This window comes from Megalopta genalis, unplaced genomic scaffold, assembly GCF_051020955.1.
Source record: "Megalopta genalis isolate 19385.01 unplaced genomic scaffold, iyMegGena1_principal scaffold0175, whole genome shotgun sequence".
Taxonomy (NCBI): Eukaryota; Metazoa; Arthropoda; class Insecta; order Hymenoptera; family Halictidae; genus Megalopta; species Megalopta genalis.
The window spans coordinates 334656-356617 of record NW_027476244.1 but is presented as its reverse complement, the minus strand read 5'-3'; the positions used below and the strand labels follow the sequence as shown (position 1 = coordinate 356617).

Below are 21962 nucleotides of genomic sequence, written 5' to 3'. Positions count from 1 at the left end.
GAAGCTGAACCATTTCTTTCGCTTGAATTTGAAGCTAACACGTTTGATTCACATGCAGTTGAAGCTAAATCATGTATATGACAAGTATTTGAAGCTGAACCATTTGTTTTGCATGAATATTAAGCTTAACCGTGTGTTTCGCATGAGTTTGAAGCTAAATCATGTGTTTCGCTTGGATTTGACGCTAACTCGTTTGTTTCGCATGCAGTTGAAGCTAAATTATGAATATCACAAGTACTTATATCTAAACCATATGTTTCGCATGAATTTTAGGATAAGCCTTCAAGTTCGCAATGATTTGTAGCTAAATAATTAGTTCCGCATGGTTTGAAGCTAAATCATGTATGTCACATTTATTTGAAGCTGAACCATTTGTTTCGCATGAATATTAAGCTGAACCACGTGTTTCGAATGAATTTGAAGCTAAATCATGTGTTTCGCTTGGATTGGAAGCTAACTCGTTTGTTTCGCATGCAGTTGAAGCTATGTCATGTTTATCACAAGTATTTGAAGCTGCACCATTTGTTTCGCATGAATATTAAGCTAAACCATGTGTTTCGAAAGAATTTGAATCTAAATCATGTGTTTCGTATGGATTTGAAGGTAACTCGTTTGCTTCGCATGCAGTTGAAGCTAAATCATGCATATCACAAGTATTTGAAGCTGAACCATTTGTTTCGCATGAATAGTAAGCTAATCCATGTGATTCGAATGAATTTGAAGCTGAATCATGTGTTTCGGTTGGATTGGAAGCTAACTCGTTTGTTTCGAAAGCAGTTAAAGCTATATGATGTTTATCACAAGTATTTGAAGCAGAACCATTTGTTTCGCATGAGTATTAAGCTAAACCATGTGTTTCGAAAGAATTTGAATCTAAATCATGTGTTTCGTATGGATTTGAAGGTAACTCGTTTGCTTCGCATGCAGTTGAAGCTAAATCATGCACATCACAAGTATTTGAAGCTGAACCATTTGTTTCGCATGAATAGTAAGCTAATCCATGTGTTTCGAATGAATTTGAAGCTGAATCATGTGTTTCGCTTGGATTTGAAGTTAACTCGTTTGTTTCGCATGCAGTTGAAGCTAAATCATGTATATCACAAGTATTTGAAGCTGAACCATTTGATTTGTATGGATTTGTAGCTAAATCTTCTACTTCGCATTGATTTGAACAAAATTATGTCTTTCGCATGGACTTGAAGTCTAAGCCTTCTACTTCGCATTGATTTGAAGCTAGATCGTGTGTTTCGCTTGGATTTGAAGCTAACTCGTTTGTTTCGCCTGCATTTGAAGCTAAATCATGTATATCACGAGTATTTGAAGCTAAACCATTTTTTTCGCATGGATTTGAAGATAAGCCTTCTACTTCGCATTGAATTGTAGCAAAATTATGTCTCTCGCATGTACTTGAAGCTAAGCTTTCTACTTCGCATTGATTCGAAGCTAAATCATGTGTATCGCATGGATTTGAAGCTAACTCGTTTGTTTCGCCTGCATTTGAAACTGAATCATGTATATCACAAGTATTTCAAGCTAAACAATTTGATTCGTATGGATTTGTAGCTAAATCTTCTACTTCGCATTGATTTGAACAAAATTATGTCTTTCGCATGGACTTGAAGCTATGCCTTCTACTTTGCATTGATTTGAAGCTAAATCATGTGTATCGCATGGATTTGAAGCTAACTCGTTTGTTTCGCCTGCATTTGAAGCTGAATCATGTATATCACAAGTATTTGAAGCTAAACCATTTGATTCGTATGGATTTGTAGCTAAATCTTCTACTTCGCATTTTTTTAACAAAATTATGTCTTTCGCATGGACTTGAAGCTAAGCCTTCTACTTCGCATTGATTTGAAGCAAGATCATGTGTTTCGCAGGGATTTGAAGCTAACTCGTTTGTTTCGCCTGCATTTGCAGCTGAATCATGTATATCACAAGTATTTGAAGCTAAACCATTTGATTCGTATGGATATGTAGTTAAATCTTCTACTTCGCCTTGATTTGAACAAAATTATATCTTTCGCATGGACTTGAAGCTAAGCCTTCTACTTCGCATTGATTTGAAGCTAGATCATATGTTTCGCTTGGATTTGAAGCTAACTTGTTTGTTTCGCCTGCATTTGAAGCTAAATCATGTATATCACAAGTATTTGAAGCTAAACTAATTGTTTCGCACGGATTCGAAGACAATCCTTCTACTTCGCATTGATTTGAAGCTAAATCATGTGTTTCACACAGATTCGAAGCTAACTCGATTGTTTGGAATGCAGTTGATGCTAAATCATGTATATCACAAGTATTTGAAGCTGAACCATTTGTTTTGCATGAATATTAAGCTTAACCATGTGTTTCGCATGAGTTTGAAGCTAAATCATGCGTTTCGCGTGGAGTTGAAGCTAACTCGTAAGTTTGGCATGCAGTTGAAGCTAAATCATGTTTATCACAAGTACCTGAAACTAAACCAATATAATATATATTTGAAGCTAAATCATTTGTTTCGCATGAATACGAACATCAGCCTTCTACTTCGCATTAATTTGAAGCTATATCATTTGTTTCACAAGGATTTGAAGCTAATTTGTATGTTTCGCATGCAGTTGAACCTAAATCATCCATGTCGCAAGTATTTAAAGCTAAACCATTTGTTTCTCATGCATTTGAAGCTAAGGCTTCCACTTCGCATTGATTTGAAGCTGAGATATTTCTTTCGCTTGAATTTGAAGCTAACACGTTTGTTTCGCCTGCATTTGAAGCTAAATCATGTATATCACAAGTATTTGAAGCTAAACCATTTGATTCGTATGGATATGTAGCTAAATCTTCTACTTCGCCTTGATTTGAACAAAATTATATCTTTCGCATGGACTTGAAGCTAAGCCTTCTACTTCGCATTTATTTGAAGCTAGATCATATGTTTCGCTTGGATTTGAAGCTAACTCGTTTGTTTCGCCAGCATTTGAAGCTAAATCGTGTATATCACAAGTATTTGAAGCTAAACCATTTGTTTCGCATGGATTTGAAGCTAAGCCTTCAAATTCGCACTGATTTGACGCTAAATCATGTTTTTGCTTGGAGTTGGAGCTATCTCGTTTGTTTCGGCTGCAGTTGAAGCTAAGTCATGTATATCACAAGTATTTGAAGCTGAACCATTTTCTTCGCATTAATATTAAGCTAATCCATGTGTTGCGAATGAATTTGAAGCTAAATCATGTGTTTCGTTTGGATTTGTAGCCAAGCCATCTACTTCGCATGAATTTGAAGCTAAATCATGTGTTTGACATGGATTTGAAGCTAACTCGTTTGTTTCGCCAGCATTTGAAGCTAAATCGTGTATATCACAACTATTTGAAGCTAAACCATTTGTTTCGGATGGATTTGAAGCTAAGCCTTCAAATTCGCATTGATTTGGCGCTAAATCATGTATTTCGTTTGGAGTTGGAGCTATCTCGTTTGTTTCGGCTGCAGTTGAAGCTAAGTCATGTATATCACAAGTATTTGAAGCTGCACCATTTTTTTCGCATGAATATTATGCTAATCCACGTATTGCGAATGAATTTGATGCTAAATCATGTGTTTCGTATGGATTTGAAGCTAACTCGTTTGTTTCGCCTGCATTTGAAGCTAAGTCATGTATATCTCAAGTATTTGAAGCTGCACCATTTTTTTCGCATGAATATTATGCTAATCCATGTGTTGCGAATGAATTTGAAGCTAAATCATGTGATTCGTATGGATTTGAAGCCAACTCGTTTGTTTCGCCTGCATTTGAAGCTGAGTCATGTATATCACATGTATTTGAAGCTAAACCATTTGATTCGTTTGGACTTGATGCTAAGCCTTCTACTTCGCTTTAATTTGAAGCTAAATCATGTGATTCGCGTGGATTTGATGCTAACTCGTTTGTTTCGCATGTAGTTGAAGCTAAATCATGTATATCACAAGTATTTGAAGCTAAACCATTTGTTTCGTATGGATTCGAAGATAAGCCTTCTACTTCGCATGAATTTGAAGCTAAATCATGTGCTTCGTTTTGATTCGAAACTAACTCGATTGTTTCGGCTGCATATGATGCTAACTCATGTATAACACAAGTATTTGAAGCTAAATCATGTGTTTCGCATTGATTTGAAGCTAACTCGTTTGTTTCGCATGCAGTTGAAGTTAAATCATGAATAAAACAAGAATTTGAAGCTAAACTATTTGTTTCGCATGGATTTGAAGCTAAGGCTTCTACTTCGCATCTATTTGAAGCTAAATCATGTGTTTCGCATGGATTTGAAGCTAAATCATGTGATTCACATTAATTTAAACTTAAATAATTTGTTTCGCATTAACTTGAAGCTAATTCATGTGTTTCGCATTAATTTATACATAAATCATGTGTTTCGCATGAATTTGAAGTTAACTCATGTGTTTAGCTTGGTTTTGAATCTAAACCTTCTACATCGCATTGATTTGAAGCTAGATCAAGTGTATCGCGGGGATTTGAAGCTAACTCGTTCGTTTCGCCTGCATTTGATGCTGTATCACTTATAACCGAAGTGTGTGAAGCTGAATCCTTTATTTCTCATGGATTTGAAGATAAGCCTCCTACTTCGCATTGATTTGAAGATAAATCATGTGTATCGCATGGATTTTGAAGCTAACTCGTTTGATTGGCCTGCATTTGATGCTGTATCACTTATATCGCAAGTATCTGAAGCTAAATCATTTGTTTCGCATGGATTTGTAGCTAAACCTTCTACATCGCATTGATTTGAAGCTAAATCATGTGTTTCGCTTGGATATGAAGCTAACTCGTTTGTTTCGTCTGCATTTGAAGCTATATCGCTTGTATCGCAAGTATTTGAAGAAAAATCATTTGTTTCGCATTGATTTGAAGCTAAGCCTTCTACTTCGCATTGATTTGAACCTAAATCATTTGTATCGAATGGATTTGAAGCTAAGCCTTCTACTTCGCATTTATTTGAAGCTAAATCATGTGTTTCGCATGGATTTGAAGCTAAACCTTCTACATCGCATTGATTTTGCAGCTAAGTCATGTGTTTCGCATGGATTTGAAGCTAACTCGTTTGTTTCGTCTGCATTTGAAGCTGCATCACTTATATCGCAAGTATCTGTAGCTAAATCATTTGTGTCGTATGGATTTGTAGCTAAACCTTCTACAACGCATTGATTTGAAGCTAAATCATGTGTTTCGCTTGGATTCGAAGCAAACTCGATTGTTTCGTCTGCATTTGAGGCTATATCACTTGTATCGCAAGTATTTGAAGAAAAATCATTTGTTTCGCCTGGATTTGAAGCTAAGCCTTCTACTTCGCATTGATTTGAACCTAAATCATTTGTATCGCATGGATTAGAAGCTAAGCCTTCTACTTCCCATTGATTTGAAACTAAATCATGTGATCGTATGGATTTTGAAGTTAACTCGTTTGATTCGTCTGCATTTGAAGCTATATCACTTATATCTCAAGTATCTGAAGCTACATCATTTGTTTCGCATAGATTTGAAGCTAAACCTTCTACATCGCATTGATTTGCAGCTAAATCATGTGTTTCACATGGACTTGAAGCTATATCAATATATCGCAAGTATCTCAACCTAAATCAGTTGTTTCGCATGGATTTGAAGCTAAGCCTTCTACTTCGTATCGATTTGAAGCTAAATTAAATGTATCGCATGGATTTTGAACCTAACCCGTTTGATTCGTCTGCATTTGCAGCTAAACCACTTATATCCCAAGTGTTTGAAGCTAAATCGTTTGATTCGCATGGATTTGAAGATAAACCTTCTACATCGCATTGATTTGCAGCTAAATCATGTGTTTCGCATGGATTTGAAGCTAACCCGTTAGTTTCGCCTGCATTTGAATCTATATCAATATATCGCAAGTATCTGAACCTAAATCATTTGTTTCACATGGATTTGATGCTAAGCCTTCTACTTCGTATCGATTTGAAGCTAAATGATATGTATCGCAAAGATTTCTAACCTACCCCGATTGATTCGTCTGCATTTGCAGCTAAATCACTTATATCCCAAGTGTTTGAAGCAAAATAATTTGTTTAGCATGGATTTGATGCTAATCCTTCCACATGGCATTGATTTGAAGCTAAATCATGTGTTTCGCTTTGATTTGATGCTATACCTTCTACATCGCTTTCATTTGAAGCTAAATCATGTGTTTCGCATGGATTTAAAGGTAACTCCTTTGTTTCGACTGCATTTTAAGCTAAATCACTTATATTCCAAGGATTTGAAGCTAGATAATTTGTGTCGCTTGGATTTGAAGCTAAACCATCAACATCGCATTGATTTGCTGCTAAATCACGTGTTTCGCATGGATTTGAAGCTTACTCGTTTGTTTCGCATGCAGATGAAGCTATATCACATATATCGCAAGTATCTGAAGCTAAATCATTGGTTTCGCATGGATTTGAAGCTAAACCTTCGACATCGCATTGATTTGCTGTTAAATCATGTGTTTTGCACGGATTTGAAGCTAACTCGTTTGTTTCCCTTGCATTTGAAACCTTATCAATTATATCGCAATTATATGATGCTAAATAATTAGTTTCGCATGGATTTGAAGCAAAACCTTCTACATCGCATCGATTTGCAGCTAAATCATGTGTATCGCATGGATTAGAAGCTAACTCGTTTGTTTCGCTTGCATTTGAAGCAAAATCATGTATATCACAAGTATTTGAAGCTGAACCATTTGTTTGGCATGAATATTAAGCTAAACCATGTGTTTCGAATGAATTTTGAAGATAAATCATGTATATCATTAGTATTTGTAGCTAAACCATTTGTTATGCATGGATTTGAATCTATGCCTTCCACTTCGCAAGAATTTGAAGCTAAATCATGTGTTTCAATTGGATTTGAATCTAACTTGTTTGATTCGCCAGCATTTGAATCTAAATCATGTATATCACAATTATTTGAATCTAAAGCATTTGCTTCGCATTGATTTGAAGATAAGCCTTCTACTTCGCATTGATTTAAAGCTAAATCATGTGTTTCGCATGAGTTTGAAGCTAAATCATGTGTTTCGCTTGTATATGAAGCTAACTCGTTTGTGTCGCCTGCATTTGAAGCTAAATCATGTATATCAAAAGTATTTGGAGCTAAACGATTTATTTCGCATGGATTCGAAGATATGCCTTCTACTTCGCATTCATTTGAAACTAAATCATGTGTTGCGCATGGATTGGAAGCTAACTCGTGTGATCGCATGCAGTTGAAGCAAAAGCATTTATGTCACAAGTATTTGATGCTAAACCATTTGTTTCGCATGGATTTGAATCTAAGCCTTCAACTTCGCTTTGATTTGGAGCTAAACCATGTGTTTCGTTTGGATTTTAAGCTAACACGTTTGTTTTGCATGCAGTTGAAGATAAGTAATGTATAAAACAAGTATTTGAAGCTAAACAATTCGTTTCGCATGGATTTGAAACTAAGCCTTCTACTTGGCATTGATTTGAAGCTGAATTATGTGTTTCGCATGGATTTGAAACTAAGCCTTCTACTTGGCATTGATTTGAAGCTGAATTATGTTTTTCGCATGGATTTGAGACTAAGCCTTCTACTTGGCATTGATTTGAAGCTGAATTATGTGTTTCGCATGGATTCGAGGCTAAGCCTTCTACTTCGCATTGATTTGAAGCTGAATCATTTCTTTCGCTTGAATTTGAAGCTAACACGTTTGTTTCACATGCATTTGAATCTAAATCATGTATATCACAAGTATTTGAAGGTAAACTATTTGTTTCGCACGGATTCGAAGACAATCCTTCTACTTCGCATTGATTTGAAGCTAAAGCATGTGTTTCGCATGGATTTGAAGCTAAGCCTTCAACTTCGCTTTGATTTGAAGCTAAATCATGTGATTCGCGTGGATTTGAAGCTAACTCGTTTGTTTCGCATGCAGTTGAAGCTAATTCATGTATGTCACAAGTATTTAAAGCTATACCATTTGTTTCGCATGTATTCGAAGATAAGGCAACAACTTCGCATTGATTTGAAACTAAATCATGTGTTTCGCTAGAATTTGAAGCTAATTCATTAGTTTCGATGCAGTTGAAGCTAAATCATGTATATCACAAGTATTTGAAGCTGTACCATTTGTTTCGCATGGTTTTGAAGATAAGCCTTCTACTTCGCATTGATTTGAAGCTAGATCATGTGTTTCACTTGGATTTGAAGCTAACTCGTTTGTTTCGCATGCAGCTGATGCCAAATCATGTATATCACAAGTATTTGATGCTATACCAATTGATTCGCAGGGATTTGAAACTAAGCCTCCTAAATCGCATTAACTTGAAGCTACATCATGTGCTTCGCTTGGATTTGAAGCTAAGCCTTCTACTTCGCATTGATTTGAAGCTAAATCATGTGATTCGCGTGGATTTGAAGCTAACTCGTTTGTTTCGCATGCAGTTGAAGCTAAATCATGTATATCACAAGTATTTGAAGCGATACCATTTGTTTCGCATGTATTTGAAGATAAGCCTTCTACTTCGCATGAATTTGAAGCTAAATCATGTGATTCGCGTGGATTTGAAGCTACTCGTTTGTTTCGCATGCAGTTGAAGCTAAATCATGTATGTCACAAGTATTTGAAGCTATACCATTTGTTTCGCATGTATTTGAAGATAAGGCTTCTACTTCGCAATGAATTTGAAGCTAAATCTTGTGTTTCGTTTGGATTTAAAACTAACTCGATTGTTTCGGCTGCATTTGAAGCTAATTCATGTATAACACAAGTATTTGAACCTAAAGCATTTGATTCGCATGGATTTGAAGCTAAGCCTTCTAATTCGCATTGATTTGAAGCTAAATCACGTGCTTCGCTTGTATTTGAAGCTAAGCTTTCTACTTCGCATTGATTTGCAGTTAAATCAAGTGATTCGCGTTGATTTGAAGCTAACTCGTTTGTTTCGCATGCAGTTGAAGCTAACTCGTTTGTTTCACATGTAGTTGAAGCTAAATCATTTATATCACAAGTATTTGAAGCTATACCATTTGTTTCGCATGTATTTGAAGATAAGGCTTCTACTTCGCATTGATTTGAAACTAAATCATGTGTTTCGCTAGAATTTGAAGCTAATTCATTTGTTTCGATGCAGTTGAAGATAAATCATGTATATCACAAGTATTTGAAGCTATACCATTTGTTCCGCATGGTTTCGAAGATAAGCCTTCTACTTCGCATTGACATAACTATTTGAAGCACAACCATTTTTGTCGCATGAATATTAAGCTAATCCATGTGTTTCGAATGAATTTGAAGCACAATCATTTGTTTCGGATGGATTTAAAGCAAACTCGTTTGTTTCGACTGTATTTGAAGCTAAATCATGTATATCACAAGTATTTGAAGCTAAACAATTTGTTTCGCATGGATTTGAAGCTAAATCATGTGGTTCGCTTGGATTTGAAGCTACTCGTTTGTTTCGCATGCAGTTGAAGCTAAATCATGCATATCACAAGTATTTGAAGCTAAACCATTTGTTTAGCATGGATTTGAAGCTAAATCATGTGTTACGCTTGGATTTGAAGCTAACTCGTTTGTTTCGCATGGAGTTGAAGCTAAATCATGTATATCACAAGTATTTGAAGCTGAACCAATTGTTTTGCATGACTATTAAGCTAAACCATGTGTTTCGCATGAATAATAATCTAAACCATGTGTTTCGCATGAATTTGAAGATAAATCATGTGTTTCGCATGGATTTGAAGCTAACTCGTTTCGTTCGCATGGAGTAGAAGCTAAATCATGTATATCACAAGTATTTGAAGCTGAACCAATTGTTCCGCATGAATATTAATCTAAACCATGTTTTTCGCATGCATAATAATCTAAACCATGTTATTCGCATGAATTTAATGCTAAATCATGTGTTTCGCTTGGATTTGACGCTAACTCGTTTGTTTCGCATGCAGTTGAAGCTAAATTATGAATATCACAAGTACTTATATCTAAACCATATGTTTCGCATGAATTTTAGGATAAGCCTTCAAGTTCGCAATGATTTGTAGCTAAATAATTAGTTCCGCATGGTTTGAAGCTAAATCATGTATGTCACATTTATTTGAAGCTGAACCATTTGTTTCGCATGAATATTAAGCTGAACCACGTGTTTCGAATGAATTTGAAGCTAAATCATGTGTTTCGCTTGGATTGGAAGCTAACTCGTTTGTTTCGCATGCAGTTGAAGCTATGTCATGTTTATCACAAGTATTTGAAGCTGCACCATTTGTTTCGCATGAATATTAAGCTAAACCATGTGTTTCGAAAGAATTTGAATCTAAATCATGTGTTTCGTATGGATTTGAAGGTATCTCGTTTGCTTCGCATGCAGTTGAAGCTAAATCATGCATATCACAAGTATTTGAAGCTGAACCATTTGTTTCGCATGAATAGTAAGCTAATCCATGTGATTCGAATGAATTTGAAGCTGAATCATGTGTTTCGGTTGGATTGGAAGCTAACTCGTTTGTTTCGAAAGCAGTTAAAGCTATATGATGTTTATCACAAGTATTTGAAGCAGAACCATTTGTTTCGCATGAGTATTAAGCTAAACCATGTGTTTCGAAAGAATTTGAATCTAAATCATGTGTTTCGTATGGATTTGAAGGTAACTCGTTTGCTTCGCATGCAGTTGAAGCTAAATCATGCACATCACAAGTATTTGAAGCTGAACCATTTGTTTCGCATGAATAGTAAGCTAATCCATGTGTTTCGAATGAATTTGAAGCTGAATCATGTGTTTCGCTTGGATTGGAAGCTAACTCGTTTGTTTCGCATGCAGTTGAAGCTATATCATGTTTATCACAAGTATTTGAAGCTGCACCATTTGTTTCGCATGAATATTAAGCTAAACCATGTGTTTCGAAAGAATTTGAATCTAAATCATGTGTTTCGTATGGATTTGAAGGTAACTCGTTTGCTTCGCATGCAGTTGAAGCTAAATCATGCATATCACAAGTATTTGAAGCTGAACCATTTGTTTCGCATGAATAGTAAGCTAAACCATGTGTTTCGAATGAATTTGAAGCTGAATCATGTGTTTCGCTTGGATTTGAAGTTAACTCGTTTGTTTCGCATGCAGTTGAAGCTAAATCATGTATATCACAAGTATTTGAAGCTGAACCATTTGATTTGTATGGATTTGTAGCTAAATCTTCTACTTCGCATTGATTTGAACAAAATTATGTCTTTCGCATGGACTTGAAGTCTAAGCCTTCTACTTCGCATTGATTTGAAGCTAGATCGTGTGTTTCGCTTGGATTTGAAGCTAACTCGTTTGTTTCGCCTGCATTTGAAGCTAAATCATGTATATCACGAGTATTTGAAGCTAAACCATTTTTTTCGCATGGATTTGAAGATAAGCCTTCTACTTCGCATTGAATTGTAGCAAAATTATGTCTCTCGCATGTACTTGAAGCTAAGCTTTCTACTTCGCATTGATTCGAAGCTAAATCATGTGTATCGCATGGATTTGAAGCTAACTCGTTTGTTTCGCCTGCATTTGAAACTGAATCATGTATATCACAAGTATTTCAAGCTAAACAATTTGATTCGTATGGATTTGTAGCTAAATCTTCTACTTCGCATTGATTTGAACAAAATTATGTCTTTCGCATGGACTTGAAGCTATGCCTTCTACTTTGCATTGATTTGAAGCTAAATCATGTGTATCGCATGGATTTGAAGCTAACTCGTTTGTTTCGCCTGCATTTGAAGCTGAATCATGTATATCACAAGTATTTGAAGCTAAACCATTTGATTCGTATGGATTTGTAGCTAAATCTTCTACTTCGCATTTTTTTAACAAAATTATGTCTTTCGCATGGACTTGAAGCTAAGCCTTCTACTTCGCATTGATTTGAAGCAAGATCATGTGTTTCGCAGGGATTTGAAGCTAACTCGTTTGTTTCGCCTGCATTTGCAGCTGAATCATGTATATCACAAGTATTTGAAGCTAAACCATTTGATTCGTATGGATATGTAGTTAAATCTTCTACTTCGCCTTGATTTGAACAAAATTATATCTTTCGCATGGACTTGAAGCTAAGCCTTCTACTTCGCATTGATTTGAAGCTAGATCATATGTTTCGCTTGGATTTGAAGCTAACTTGTTTGTTTCGCCTGCATTTGAAGCTAAATCATGTATATCACAAGTATTTGAAGCTAAACTAATTGTTTCGCACGGATTCGAAGACAATCCTTCTACTTCGCATTGATTTGAAGCTAAATCATGTGTTTCACACAGATTCGAAGCTAACTCGATTGTTTGGAATGCAGTTGATGCTAAATCATGTATATCACAAGTATTTGAAGCTGAACCATTTGTTTTGCATGAATATTAAGCTTAACCATGTGTTTCGCATGAGTTTGAAGCTAAATCATGCGTTTCGCGTGGAGTTGAAGCTAACTCGTAAGTTTGGCATGCAGTTGAAGCTAAATCATGTTTATCACAAGTACCTGAAACTAAACCAATATAATATATATTTGAAGCTAAATCATTTGTTTCGCATGAATACGAACATCAGCCTTCTACTTCGCATTAATTTGAAGCTATATCATTTGTTTCACAAGGATTTGAAGCTAATTTGTATGTTTCGCATGCAGTTGAACCTAAATCATCCATGTCGCAAGTATTTAAAGCTAAACCATTTGTTTCTCATGCATTTGAAGCTAAGGCTTCCACTTCGCATTGATTTGAAGCTGAGATATTTCTTTCGCTTGAATTTGAAGCTAACACGTTTGTTTCGCCTGCATTTGAAGCTAAATCATGTATATCACAAGTATTTGAAGCTAAACCATTTGATTCGTATGGATATGTAGCTAAATCTTCTACTTCGCCTTGATTTGAACAAAATTATATCTTTCGCATGGACTTGAAGCTAAGCCTTCTACTTCGCATTTATTTGAAGCTAGATCATATGTTTCGCTTGGATTTGAAGCTAACTCGTTTGTTTCGCCAGCATTTGAAGCTAAATCGTGTATATCACAAGTATTTGAAGCTAAACCATTTGTTTCGCATGGATTTGAAGCTAAGCCTTCAAATTCGCATTGATTTGACGCTAAATCATGTTTTTGCTTGGAGTTGGAGCTATCTCGTTTGTTTCGGCTGCAGTTGAAGCTAAGTCATGTATATCACAAGTATTTGAAGCTGAACCATTTTCTTCGCATTAATATTAAGCTAATCCATGTGTTGCGAATGAATTTGAAGCTAAATCATGTGTTTCGTTTGGATTTGTAGCCAAGCCATCTACTTCGCATGAATTTGAAGCTAAATCATGTGTTTGACATGGATTTGAAGCTAACTCGTTTGTTTCGCCAGCATTTGAAGCTAAATCGTGTATATCACAACTATTTGAAGCTAAACCATTTGTTTCGGATGGATTTGAAGCTAAGCCTTCAAATTCGCATTGATTTGGCGCTAAATCATGTATTTCGCTTGGAGTTGGAGCTATCTCGTTTGTTTCGGCTGCAGTTGAAGCTAAGTCATGTATATCACAAGTATTTGAAGCTGCACCATTTTTTTCGCATGAATATTATGCTAATCCACGTATTGCGAATGAATTTGATGCTAAATCATGTGTTTCGTATGGATTTGAAGCTAACTCGTTTGTTTCGCCTGCATTTGAAGCTAAGTCATGTATATCTCAAGTATTTGAAGCTGCACCATTTTTTTCGCATGAATATTATGCTAATCCATGTGTTGCGAATGAATTTGAAGCTAAATCATGTGATTCGTATGGATTTGAAGCCAACTCGTTTGTTTCGCCTGCATTTGAAGCTGAGTCATGTATATCACATGTATTTGAAGCTAAACCATTTGATTCGTTTGGACTTGATGCTAAGCCTTCTACTTCGCTTTAATTTGAAGCTAAATCATGTGATTCGCGTGGATTTGATGCTAACTCGTTTGTTTCGCATGTAGTTGAAGCTAAATCATGTATATCACAAGTATTTGAAGCTAAACCATTTGTTTCGTATGGATTCGAAGATAAGCCTTCTACTTCGCATGAATTTGAAGCTAAATCATGTGCTTCGTTTTGATTCGAAACTAACTCGATTGTTTCGGCTGCATATGATGCTAACTCATGTATAACACAAGTATTTGAAGCTAAATCATGTGTTTCGCATTGATTTGAAGCTAACTCGTTTGTTTCGCATGCAGTTGAAGTTAAATCATGAATAAAACAAGAATTTGAAGCTAAACTATTTGTTTCGCATGGATTTGAAGCTAAGGCTTCTACTTCGCATCTATTTGAAGCTAAATCATGTGTTTCGCATGGATTTGAAGCTAAATCATGTGATTCACATTAATTTAAACTTAAATAATTTGTTTCGCATTAACTTGAAGCTAATTCATGTGTTTCGCATTAATTTATACATAAATCATGTGTTTCGCATGAATTTGAAGTTAACTCATGTGTTTAGCTTGGTTTTGAATCTAAACCTTCTACATCGCATTGATTTGAAGCTAGATCAAGTGTATCGCGGGGATTTGAAGCTAACTCGTTCGTTTCGCCTGCATTTGATGCTGTATCACTTATAACCGAAGTGTGTGAAGCTGAATCCTTTATTTCTCATGGATTTGAAGATAAGCCTCCTACTTCGCATTGATTTGAAGATAAATCATGTGTATCGCATGGATTTTGAAGCTAACTCGTTTGATTGGCCTGCATTTGATGCTGTATCACTTATATCGCAAGTATCTGAAGCTACATCATTTGTTTCGCATAGATTTGAAGCTAAACCTTCTACATCGCATTGATTTGCAGCTAAATCATGTGTTTCACATGGACTTGAAGCTATATCAATATATCGCAAGTATCTCAACCTAAATCAGTTGTTTCGCATGGATTTGAAGCTAAGCCTTCTACTTCGTATCGATTTGAAGCTAAATTAAATGTATCGCATGGATTTTGAACCTAACCCGTTTGATTCGTCTGCATTTGCAGCTAAACCACTTATATCCCAAGTGTTTGAAGCTAAATCGTTTGATTCGCATGGATTTGAAGATAAACCTTCTACATCGCATTGATTTGCAGCTAAATCATGTGTTTCGCATGGATTTGAAGCTAACCCGTTAGTTTCGCCTGCATTTGAATCTATATCAATATATCGCAAGTATCTGAACCTAAATCATTTGTTTCACATGGATTTGATGCTAAGCCTTCTACTTCGTATCGATTTGAAGCTAAATGATATGTATCGCAAAGATTTCTAACCTACCCCGATTGATTCGTCTGCATTTGCAGCTAAATCACTTATATCCCAAGTGTTTGAAGCAAAATAATTTGTTTAGCATGGATTTGATGCTAATCCTTCCACATGGCATTGATTTGAAGCTAAATCATGTGTTTCGCTTTGATTTGATGCTATACCTTCTACATCGCTTTCATTTGAAGCTAAATCATGTGTTTCGCATGGATTTAAAGGTAACTCCTTTGTTTCGACTGCATTTTAAGCTAAATCACTTATATTCCAAGGATTTGAAGCTAGATAATTTGTGTCGCTTGGATTTGAAGCTAAACCATCTACATCGCATTGATTTGAAGCTAAATCATGTGTTTCGCTTGGATGTGAAGCTAACTCGTTTGTTTCGTCTGCATTTGAAGCTATATCACTTGAATCGCAAGTATTTGAAGAAAAATCATTTGTTTCGCATGGATTTGAAGCTAAGCCTTCTACTGTTGCGTCACGTAGAACCTCCCGCAGACCTCTCTCGTGAAGGGTTTATGGCACGGACAAGCGTGGGTCATCTGAGGAGACTGAGACCTTTTTTGGCAGCTGCCGATCATCCGGGCAGTGTCTCCGTCTTTTCTAATGATCGCGACGTGTCGTAAATCCAAAAGGCCCGAAAATACTCCCGCAATAACACTTGAGATTTTTGAACGCGTCTTGGGAAAGTTAGTCCCAACCGTCGCGGGGATGACATCTCAAGGCCCGGAGGACCTCCCCAACCACACAATTACGTGTCGCACCCCTCTTCAAGACAAGGCCCGTGCAGGACGGTACCAGAGGGTGGTGACGAAACGTTTGGAGGACTCTGATTGGGAAATCGTAATTTTCGAGAAAAGCAATCAGTGCATCCCGGCATGGAGGTGGAGGTTCCTTCAAGAATCTCAAGTGGGGAAAGGGTATAAAAAACGCGTGCAGTCGAGGCGAGAGGGTGGTTCAGGAGTGGTTCAGTAGTTTTTTAGCAGTATTATTATTCTTACAGTCTCCTTCAAAAACATATATTCTCGATCCGGTGTCTCACTCGTGCGTAAAACAGTCTCAATCGTTCGGAGACTCACTCGTCGCAACCGGAGACTCATTCGACTCGGGAACCCAATCGCTCATTCTTTCGAAATCGGTCAATCGGACCGATAACCATACAAAACCGACGCGTCTTCAAACAAGTGAAGCGCGGGCCTTACAACCCCGGTAGGGTTGACGTTCGATCTCCGCGCGTCAAAAAGGCGTCGTAAAAGCACGGCGCTACATTTGTGGTCCTTCGAACCGGATTTGGGAATCGCAGCAGGACTCGAGCAGCCAGCCTTGCAGAGTATCGAGATACGTCTTCGGCAGTCATTCGGTCCAGAGACGCTTCCATCACGCAAGGACATCGTACAAGGTAAGCTCGTCCAAAAGGATTTGCTATTTCTTAATAAGAACGTGATCATTCCTTTCGTGATTCCCATCCACTTACATCGCATCATTTAACGTGTCGACCTCAGTTGAAGACCGAGACCAACAAATTCGCGCTCTAAAAATGAAACGCCGCTCATTCAAGTCACAAATAACGTGGCTTCGGAATTTTATTGAATCATACGTCGATTCAGAAAAGGACAGAATCAGATTATATGATCGAATTGGCAGACTCCGCAAGTCATTCGAAAATTTTAACGCGGATCAAGATGTCCTTATGATGTTAGAAGATTTCGACGAATCAGAGCGCGAGCGCGAAGAAGTGACTGACGCATACGACGACGTGACGGCATCAGCACTCATTCTCCAGCGATCATTCGACTCGCAGTCTCGAGAGAACAATTCCGCGCGAAATTCTCCGGTATCAACTGCATCGACGTACGCAGTCCCGGTAAATTTGCCAAAAATCGACCTTCCGAAATTCGACGGTAAAATGGAAAATTGGCTCACATTCAAGGATGCGTTCAATTCTCTAATCGACCAACAGTCCGGGCTGAATAACATACAAAAGTTAAATTATCTGCGATTGTCGCTAACCGGAAAGGCAGCTTCCGCGATTCAAGTCTTCACAATATGCGACGACAATTACAACGAAGCGTGGAGTCACTTAAAGGAACTATACCACAACGAACGCGCACTCGTATTACGCCACGCTTCATTGATTCATCGGAATCAATCCGCGACTTGGCCAACCACGTGCAGCTTCATGTGCGATCATTGCAAGCCCTCGGTAGATCATGGGAGGATATCGCAAACGATCTATTAGCGAGTATCCTCATATCAAAAATGAGCAAGGAGACGAAGAAAACGTGGGAACGAACTCTGGCCGACACCCAAGTTCCAAAAATCGCGGATGTATTCAAATATTTGCATAACGCGTCGCATCAATGCGACGACGATGACACCGCGCCCCCAAAATCTGAGCCTCGGACGAACGCGCATCCAATCCGATCTCGTCAGATCTCATCTCCGCGAATAAAACGCCAGACTTTCGCCACCAACAACACGAACTACAAGGTCGAGACGGCCAACGATTCGCGTTCGTCACCGTCGGATCGCGCGACTAAACGGAATTGCAACATCTGCAACGCCGGAGCGCACCCCGTGTTTCAGTGCAGCAAATTTCTGGATGCTTCGATTGTCGACCGCACGCAAGGCGAATGTGTGCCTAAATTGTTTAAATCCCAGCCACAAAACCAACGACTGCACGGCCGGGAAATGTCGTGTATGTAATAAGCAACATAACACGAAGCTTCATCTAGATGGCGATAGAAAACAATGACAAAACGCATCGCTGTCGAAGCCGCGCCGTACAAGAAATCGAAAATACAGGATCCGGAAAAGCGCTCCGTCCGTCAAGATCGCGACAAACGAATTAATGGCTACCGCAGTTGTCGACGCGTTAGACTGCGACCGAAAACCAATCGAATGTCGAACCTTTATAGACACTTGCTCGAACGCGAATTATATCACCGAAAGATTCGTGAAAAAATTACGTTTAACACAAAGGGCAGCTTCCGCAACCATCGAAGCATTGAACGACTTGAACACGCTAAGCGACAAGGTCGTTTCAACCACCATCAAATCGAAGACGTCAAAATTTCAACGAGACCTCACCTTTTTAGTAATCCCCAACATTTCGGGACCCATACCGGACACGAACATCGACCGATCTAAATTGCGAATCCCGGTCAATCTCAAATTGGCAGATCCGAATTTTCATCGTCCAGCATCCGTGGACATGTTAATAGGCACCGGCCCTTCGCTAGCCAGCCTAAGCATCGGACAAATCGACCTGTCAACATCCAACGGACCGGATCTAATTTTGCAAAAAACTCAATTCGGTTGGATCATCGGGGGGAGTGTTTTGTCTGCTTCGTCGCGCGTGAAGCATCGAACATTTGTTAGCAATCTCGACTTCGACATATCGAAATTCTGGACCATCGAAGAGGGACCGCGTGAGCAACATTTAACAGCCGAAGAACGCGAGTGCGAAGACCACTTCATCGACCACGTGAAACGAGACGACACCGGACGTTACGTCGTCGCGTTACCGTGCAATGCGAAGAGAACATTAATAGGCGAAACTCGGACGCAAGCCATTAATCGGTTTCTTTCGCTTGAACGCAAACTTCAGCGTGATGCGTCATTGCGCGAAGAGTATTCCGCGGTCATGAAGGAATATTTGACGCTTGGCCACATGAGCAAGACGAAACCACAAAACGCGAATGGTTTCTACTTGCCCCATCACGCGGTCATCAAAACTTCGAGCTCAACGACAAAGGTTCGAGTAGTCTTCGATGGTTCGGCGAAGTCAAGCAGCGAGCTGTCCGTGAACGACGCATTAAATACAGGGCCAACCATTCAGGATGACATTTTCGCACTGCTCGTACGATTTCGACTACATACGTACGTCTTGACCGGAGTCATCGAAAAGATGTACCGGCAAGTTCTCATACGGCCAGAGGATCGTCGTTATCAGCGAGTTCTATGGAGAAACGAGCGCAACGAAATAGCCGATTACGAGCTAAACACAGTCACATTCGGACTGTGCTCGGCACCATTTCTGGCTATACGAAGCATCCATCAGCTTGCAGACGACGAGCAAGCTGACTTCCCACGAGCAGCTACAACCATAAATCGGGACTTGTATGTCGACGATCTCCTCATCGGCGCGAACACCTATGAAGAGGCCAAGAATCTACGCGACGAAATCATGGAACTACTCCAGCGCGGACGATTCAACATCCGTCAATGGATCTCCAACGACCCTGAACTTCTTGAGGGTTTAAACAAGGAGCAGATCCATCCGAAATTCTTCGACGAGTCCACGGTGAAGACGCTCGGTATCTCGTGGGACGCGCGAAACGACTCAATCGCGTACGCCATCGACTTCCACGCTCCAACAAAGATCACGAAACGGACCATCTTGTCGACTATCGCAAGAATTTTCGACCCGCTAGGTCTCTTGGCCCCGGTCACTGTCGTAGCAAAATTAATCATGCAACGTCTATGGCAGTTGAAATTAAATTCGGACGAATCGCTGCCAGCCAGTCTTCACACGGAGTGGATCGCATTCGTAGAAGAAATCGGGCAATTAAACAACATTTCGTTTGATCGAAACGTCGGTCAACCTTCCACGCAAAGGCTCGAACTTCATGGCTTTTGTGACGCAAGCGAACGTGCGTATGGGGCATGCATATACGTGCGCTCAATCAACAACCGCGGAGAAATAGTCAGCAAGTTGCTTTGCGCCAAATCACGTGTCGCCCCGCTGAAAACTGTAAGCCTCGCCCGTTTAGAACTGTGCGGTGCAGTTCTTCTGGCATCACTGTACGTCACAGTCCGAGAGGCTATGCACATCGAAACCGAGCATGTTAACTTCTGGACCGATTCTACCATCATCTTGAACTGGATCCAGAAGGAACCATGCACATTCGTAGCCAATAGGGTGGCCGACATACAAGGCAAAACAGACATTGCTGCTTGGCGACACGTGAGATCTCAAGACAATCCAGCAGATCTACTGTCAAGGGGACAATCACCAGCCCAATTTCTTCGCGATTCGAATTGGCGGCACGGACCCGAATGGCTATCCACCATCGAATCGACATGGCCAAAATCGAAGTTCGACATCACGGAAGATGTGCCATAGGTGAAACGTCTAAAGTGTCTCGCTACCGTTAGCCATGTCGATGAAATCTTAACCAGGTATTCCGATATATCTCGGTTAATCAGAATCACCGCGTATTGCTTACGATTCAGAGAGCCTCGCAAGAACAAAGGACCTCTGACAGTCGAAGAGCTCCAATCGGCAAACGAGCAAATAATCAGATTGGTCCAAGCATCGGCTTTCGCCCAAGATCTGCAAAAACTAAAAACCGGGTCAAATTTACATGCAAAAAGCAAACTTTTGCCGCTACACCCTTTCATCGATGCAAGGGCTATACTCCGCGTAGGAGGCCGGCTGCAAAACTCGAAACTACAATATGTCCAAAAACATCCGATTTTGCTTCCCAAAGGTCACCATATCACCAATCTGATCATTCGCGACAAACATATGAGCAATCACCACGCCGGCATTACAACAACCTTATATACCGTGCGATATGAATGCGACTCGCAAAATCGTGCGACAATGCGCCAGGTGTTTCAGGGTGAATCCGCCTACACCCGAATACATCATGGGAAATCTACCTGCCTCCCGAGTTACCGAAACGCGGCCCTTCTACAACTGCGGTGTAGATTATTGCGAACCCTTTTATATCAAGGAACGGCGCTTCCGCAATCGCACCAAAGTAAAAATTTACGTTGCCGTGTTCATATGTCTGGCTACCAAGGCCGTTCATCTGGAGGTTGCGAGCGATATGACGACCGAAGCGTTCATCGCGGCATTAAAACGTCTCATCGCGCGTCGAGGCATATGTCGCAACATTTATTCCGATAACGGCTCCAATTTCGTGGGAGCTAACAATGAATTACGGGAACTCCAAGAAATCTTGAAAGGGGACAACAGGGTAGAAAATTTCCTCGCGGGCAAGGGAATTACATGGCACTTCATGCCTGCCCTTTCACCACACTTCGGCGGGATATGGGAAGCCGCGGTGAAATCATTTAAACACCATGTCAAGCGAGCCGTTGGGGATGAATTGTTCACGTTCGAGCAATTCAATACATTCATCACTGAGGTCGAAACGATTTTGAATTCTCGCCCTTTAACTCCCCTATCCTCAGATCCTCACGATCCATTAGCCTTAACACCTGGTCACTTCTTAATTGGCAATCCATTGACGAGCTTGCCGGAAGCCGATCTCACTTCAACGCCCACGAACCGGCTGTCGAGGTGGCAGCATATCCAAAAGGTTAAGCAAGACTTTTGGACTCGGTGGCATAAGGAGTACAGCAACCACCTTAACGTACGACAAAGGTGGAGCCAGGGCTCCCATGACATCCGAGAAGGCACCATCGTCGTTCTGAAAGACGACAATCTTCCACCGCTACAGTGACACCTGGGTCGCATCGAGAAGATTCATCCAGGGGAGGACAATGTCATCCGGGCTGTTTCCGTTCGAACATCTACCGGTGTTTAGAGACGCAATGTGAAACAGTTGCGCCGCTACCAGTCGAGAACACCCACTAGAGACAGTCGCTATTCTTAAGTAAATTTAAGATAGCTTTAATCGAACTATAGGGCATTGAGCGATTTGTCGCTCAACGGGGGGAGCATGTTCCGTC

The 21962-nt window shown here is 39.5% G+C and overlaps 2 protein-coding genes across 2 annotated transcripts; both read left to right on the top strand.

Moving 5' to 3' along the window:
- Window positions 1–18105: 18105 nt before the first annotated feature.
- On the top strand, window positions 18106–20382 carry LOC143262685 (uncharacterized). The gene has a single exon (XM_076528235.1). The coding sequence runs from the start codon at window positions 18106–18108 to the stop codon at window positions 20380–20382; it is 2277 nt and encodes a 758-aa protein (XP_076384350.1).
- Window positions 20383–20911: 529 nt separating this feature from the next.
- LOC143262686 (uncharacterized) lies at window positions 20912–21733 on the top strand. Its single transcript, XM_076528236.1, has one exon. It carries the CDS (start codon window positions 20912–20914, stop codon window positions 21731–21733), a length of 822 nt encoding a protein of 273 aa, XP_076384351.1.
- The last annotated feature ends 229 nt before the right edge of the window (window positions 21734–21962 follow it).